Source organism: Melopsittacus undulatus, chromosome 4 (assembly GCF_012275295.1).
Source record: "Melopsittacus undulatus isolate bMelUnd1 chromosome 4, bMelUnd1.mat.Z, whole genome shotgun sequence".
Taxonomy (NCBI): domain Eukaryota; kingdom Metazoa; phylum Chordata; class Aves; order Psittaciformes; family Psittaculidae; genus Melopsittacus; species Melopsittacus undulatus.
This window is the reverse complement of record NC_047530.1, coordinates 106,199,071-106,205,070: the sequence shown is the minus strand read 5'-3', so window position 1 is coordinate 106,205,070 and position 6,000 is coordinate 106,199,071. Positions and strand designations below refer to the sequence as shown.

General features: G+C 45.8%; 1 protein-coding gene across 1 annotated transcript in view; it reads left to right on the top strand.

Annotated features, from left to right (window-relative positions):
• Positions 1–265: 265 nt before the first annotated feature.
• Positions 266–6,000, top strand: part of EIF3A (eukaryotic translation initiation factor 3 subunit A) — a 34,871-nt gene continuing 29,136 nt past the window's right edge. Inside the window, exons 1-3 of the mRNA XM_034061426.1 lie at positions 266–399; positions 4,506–4,696; positions 4,893–5,029. Of these exons, the coding sequence (XP_033917317.1) occupies positions 351–399; positions 4,506–4,696; positions 4,893–5,029 (377 nt within the window). The 5' untranslated portion in view covers positions 266–350. The remainder of the gene's footprint in view (positions 400–4,505; positions 4,697–4,892; positions 5,030–6,000) is intronic.

Sequence of the window (6,000 nt, the reverse complement as noted above, 5' to 3'; positions counted from 1 at the left end):
AACCCTTCTGCATCGACTTGGAGTTAGCCCACAACACGGGATGTCACCGCGGCACCAGCAGCAGAAACCAGCCGTACGGCTCTGCGCTGAGGGCTCACCGAGCGCCCGGTACTCCGACCGACTCCGAGTTAACTCTCCACTGTTAGCCGTTCCCCACCGCGCTCTCCCAGAGCGGCCATTCCCGTCCCGTGCTCCCCAGCCCCACCCGCGCACCGGGAGGGGTTTCCTCTTCCGCCGGCGTCAGTGCGCGCGGCCGCGGGGTTGCCCTCCCTTTCCGGCCTCGCAGGCTGCCTGGCTGGAGCACGGAGCGAGCCGCCGCCGCCGCCCTGTGAGGAGAGGCCGCCGCCATCATGCCGGTGTACTTCCAGCGGCCCGAGAATGCCCTTAAGCGGGCGAACGGTCAGTGCGGGCCGCCCCCCCCCACCGCCGCCCTCCCACCGGGTCGCTCCCCCGTCCCCCCCACTCCGCGGCGGGCAGCGTGCGCCGCTCCTCTGCCCGCGGCCATGCCGGGCCGTACCCGCCCCCAGAGCCCCTCCGCCGGACCCAAGGCCCGGTGCCTCCCTGGCGCTGGGGAGAGGCCACCTGCGAGCGGCGCAGCGCGGCGCTTCCCAGCCGTGCGGAAAGGGCCGAGGCCTACCGGCGTCGGCCGCACCGCATGGCGGAGGCGAGGCCGCGGGGAGCGGGCCCGGCTCCGCCTCCCTCTCCCCGCCGGGGCCCCTGGGCCGCCCGCGGGGGCAGGCTCTGGGTGAAGGGGTGGTCGCGGCGGCGGGGTCTGTGTGCCGAGGGCAGCGCGGCCCGGGCTCCGCGGCGCCTCAGCCTGCGTGCCGGCGGGGGCATTGCGACCCGGAATGGGGATCACTGCTGGCCTGAGGCTTGGCATGAGGTGTCTGGCCCGCATCTGGCAGCCGATCCGGGGTCGTTTCAAAAAGGGGTCAGATCCCGGGGGTGATCTGTTTTATCCTGTAGACTTCGTGTTTAGGAGTGCCAGCCTTCATGTGGCTCTGGTGAGAATGTAAATGATTAAACTCCTGAAACATTGCGCAGGCTGATGCATAAGTTTGCTCAGGAATAGAATCCAAAGAGGACAGCGCTGTAGATATCTCTCACAGACTGCCACATACAAAGCTGGACAGGATATATTTATCAGCTCTCAACCTAAATATAAGGGTTTGACACTATTTTTTTAAATAGTATCCTATTTTAAGCACTTAGGAAAACCATTTAGACCCTTAATTGTCACAGGGCTGATTGCAGGATGACCCTTGAACACATCCAGAAATTACAGATGATGTATGGGTCTTGAAATGACCACTGAAGAGGCTGTGTAGCCTGGGGACTGTACATAATTGAAGTACTATGTATTTTAACTAGAAAATGTTAAATGAATTACTGCACATTCTGAGGCTTTCCAGTCTAAAACTTACTGTAAAAATCATTCCACAAAGATAAAAAGATCAAAGATAAAATCAGTTTCAGTCAGTTTCCAAAGATGGAGTTGTATTTTAGCAGTCCTTTTACTGGGAACAATGCACATACAGTATATGAGCTTTATTAAGCTTCCAAAGTCTTGGATAGAATAAGCTGTATTTGGTGAGTCAGTCACATTGCTGGAGCATGGCATTTTATTGTTGCTTTGCTGGTATTGGAGACTAGCTTTAAATTCACATCTCTGTTCTGACAAACTGAAGGGGTAGAGTAGAACTGAAGGATTGGAACTGAAGGGAGCATTCTCTGGACAAACCTTAGCAGTTCTCACTTGACAGTGTCAAGCCTTGCAGACCCACTCTCACCATGGCCAAGTATAATAAGGGTGTGAGAAGTTGTACCTAAGGCAGATTGTATGTTGCAGAAAGCAGTTTAATGTTAAACTGAGGTGTCAAATTGGAGTGTTTGCTGAGTTTCCAGAGTTCTAGTGTTTGTGTTTTATAGGTAAGGTTTAGGTGAGCATTTAGCAGCAATTTATGCTTCAGGTTCTTAGTGTCCTTAACATATATAGCAGGTGTTTGGAAATAAGAAGAGCTTGAATGATTGTAAATATGTAAAGATACATAAGAAAGGCTGGTTTTTGTTATAAATGGTAAATGTAGGTCAAAGCCAACCCTTAGAGAGCTGGAGCAGCTCTGCTCTGGAGCCAGGCTGAGAGAGCTGGGCTGGGGCAGCCTGGACAAGAGAAGGCTCCTGAAGGGGAGACCTGAGAGCAGCTCCAGGGCCTAAAGGGGCTGCAGGAAACCTGGAGAGGGGCTTGGGACAAGGGCCTGTAGGGACAGGCCAAGGGGAATGGCTTGAACCTGCCAGAACAGGGGAGACTGAGCTGAGCTCTTAGGCAGAAGCTGTTCCCTGTGAGGGTGCTGAGGCGCTGGCACAGGGTGCCCAGAGAAGCTGTGGCTGCCCCATCCCTGGCAGTGCTCAAGGCCAGGTTGGACACAGGGGCTTGGAGCAGCTGCTCCAGTGGAAGGTGTCCCTGCCTGTGGCAGGGGTTGGGACTAGGTAAACTTTAAGGCCACTTCCAACCCAAACCAGTCTGGGATTTAGTGTTAATATTTGTCATTGCTTTGTAGTCAAGGATGTAACACAACTTTTTGGGAGTATTACTACAGATACCGACCTTGCTCTCTTTCAGAGATATTGGATAATGACATCTTCACCTTCTGTAACAATGTCAATTTTCTCAGATGGAAAATATAGCTTAATTTGGCATTTTGGGGTAGCAGTAGGTGAGTTGTCAGTGTGTATTAGCTAGTTCCTGTCTACTTGGAGCTTCAGTTGATGTTTTGAGTACCATTTAGCATTTTAAGTGGTGTAACAGTATGTAATTCTAACAACCCTTCAAGACTAAGGCTTTGCATTTAGTCTGTTACAATCTTAGTTTCAATAACTTAAAGTTCGTACTGCGAGGCATGGTGTATTTGACTCTTCAGGTTCACTTTGTATGTGCTTTTGCTACAGTGTCTGTTAAGTTAGCCTTAATTATGTGACTGACTTGTAAGAACTTGCTTACCCAGAGTTAATGAGAAGTTTCAGAGCAGTATGAGTGAATTTTGTGCTTTGTCCAGTTACTGCCCACTGCGAGCTGTGGTTGGAGCAGCCTGGCCTGGCACTGGCATTGGTGCAAGGTGAAACTTGCCTTTCAAGTTTATTTTCGGAAGTAAAAAATGGTAAAGCTGAGCAGTAATTGTCTCCAAAGCAGCACTGAGATAGAATAACAGTGTAAATTATGGGATGGAGCATAACTTTATTAATATTCCGTTAATGTGTAAAAAGAAAATTCTGCTGAATACTTTAAACTGAGTTACATCTGAATGTAACACTTGTTTTTGCTGGAAAGGAACTTGCTCATCTTATGCAAACTCATTATTTACATAAGCTCAGCTCCAAATAGACACTGCTCTGATCCTGAAATGAAAACTCTGCTACTGCTTTCAAAGTACATATTTTAGCTGTGTTTAGCCATCTTTAGCCGTGGCTAAAAGTTGTATTTTGAAAGCAGCAGCATGATTTCTGTACTGAGATTCCAAAGGTCAGAAACTCTGTCTGATGTCCAAGCACCTTGAGCAGGCCCCTGCTTTAATCCCTGGTACCATAATTTCTTTAGGAATTTAGTGATTTCCAGAGTACAGAGAGTTCTGACTCCATTCCTCAGCCTGTAAGAGCACATGCATTTGCTTTTACCTGTACTCCTCTTAATCTTTTAAAGCTGTTTGCTTCCTACTCTGGGTGTTCTTTGATTTGTTTAACTTCTGAAGAGTAGGATCTGTGCAGTGCCTATGTGTATACTGATTGCTGGCTATGCTGCTTCAGTATTTGCTGCTGAATGGTTTACTATATTGTACTGAGCAAAGCATGTGGTATTATCAGAGATGGGAGTTGCTGTGATGCTGAGAGATGCTGCTTAGGGAATGAGTAAATGGGGCACTGCTTTCAGCAGCAGGGCTTTAAAATATGTCTGACTCTTTAATTGGACTGTAACAGCTTTTAGTGAAACTTCTTTAGAAACTGAATCTCAAACCACTCCAATGGTCTAGAGATGGTTCTAAAACCAGGAAAAAATTGGAACAAGGTTTCTGAGTGAAGTTTGTTTCCTTCTTTTTCCTCCTTTTTTTCCTCCTGGGCAGGACTTTTTTTTTAAGCCATTCACTGGATAGTTTGCATCATTTTGAATTACATTGGTAGGTCCTGTACTACAAGCCTTGTGGTGTGTCTTCCTTGTCTTAGCTTGAAAACTGGATGTGTGTACTTTATTAATATGTATGAAGTGCCCAGTCACACCTCAATGAATGTAGACATCTCTGCTGTCCTGAAATCTTCATGTTCATGGCATTCATTTGCCATTTATGTCATTGAAAGCCACTGTAGGTGCCTTTGCCACCAGTTTTGTCATGGGCAAATAAATCAAGCCATCAATGAACTTTGGTTAGAGTTGATTAAATTCTTTGAAGTTTACACTGTTGAGCATAACATGCATCTTTTGGTTTGCAAATATTTTACTAACTGGTTTTTACTTCCAGAATTCCTTGAGGTTGGCAAAAAGCAACCTGCCCTTGATGTTCTCTATGATGTTATGAAAAGCAAAAAACACCGAACATGGCAGAAAATCCACGAGCCGATTATGCTGAAATACCTGGAGCTCTGTGTGGATCTCCGCAAGAGCCACCTGGCAAAAGAAGGTCTCTACCAGTACAAGAACATTTGCCAGCAGGTATGGCTTCTATTTATTTATGATTGTATTTGTAGCAAGCATGGTATGTCAGCTGATAGGAACTAAAAGTAACTGATTGGTTTTGAGTTAGAGCTGATGTGCCTTACAGATGTTTCTGGGTTTGCAGCATTTACATTTTAAAACTTGGTGCCTGTTGTGGGTGAAAACATCTTCCCATTTTCTGCCTTTGACGTAGGTGAACATCAAATCTTTGGAGGATGTTGTTCGAGCCTATTTAAAATTAGCTGAAGAAAAAACAGAAGCAGCTAAGGAAGAATCCCAGCAGATGGTACTGGACATAGAAGACTTAGATAACATTCAGACTCCAGAAAGGTAGGCGGCCTGTCTTCAAAATGTAGCAATTCACAGGAAAGCATCCTTCTTTTCATGAAGGGTGTTGGCAATGCACAGATATAAAGATGGTGGATTTGGAATGCAATAGAAGTGGTGTTCCAGAGGTTCTAAAGGTAGGAAAGCAAGGAATTTTGCATTGAACAAAATCCCATGTCTAAATAAACAAAAGTAAAGAAATTAAGGAGTAAAGAACAGGAAATATAGATACAGTAGGGGCAGCTCTGAGAGGCGGGTATGGCTTTCTGAGGTCTGCTCAGATCTCCATCTGTAGTGGTGTTGGAGAGTTTGTTACTGAAAGCTGCTCATTACCAGTTTAAGGTATAAATGCTATTAATTATATTAGACCAATTTAATTCCTTTATGTGGTAACCTCCAGTCTTTCTGACCACATAGACTATGTGCAAACAAAAAGGAATGTTTCTTTATACTTGTTTGGATAACTGATAATGGAATAAAGGGCACAAAAAGTAAATTCAGGGTTCTAATTAATTGGCTGGATAATGAGAACATAGAAGGTAAGGGAAAAAGGATCAATGAATATATCTGCTTTAAGCTGTGTATAGACCTTCATTGGCATGTGGTGCCACAATAGGATAAAACTAGTCTCCAGGTCTGCGAGAAGACACTAGTCTATTGTCAGACTGTTGTGTGGGAGAACTTCATAATCTGCTTCAGGCAAAGTGAGTTTAGTTCCAATTACATGTTTGTGTCTTCGGATGAATCCGTTGATTTAGGAAGTGCTCGCATTAACTTCAGTAATGCAGGTATGTGATTACATCTGTGGAAGTGGGTGACAAGGCGCGGATGAAGAAATGTTTTAAAGCACTCCAAATGTGTTTGGAAGATGCCATCTGTCCATATCCTTTAAGAGAAATTAGAAAGTGAAGGGAATAAATTAAGATTTCCTTAAGTCAACCCAAATTAAACTTGCAGAAAAAATAGCAAAGGGA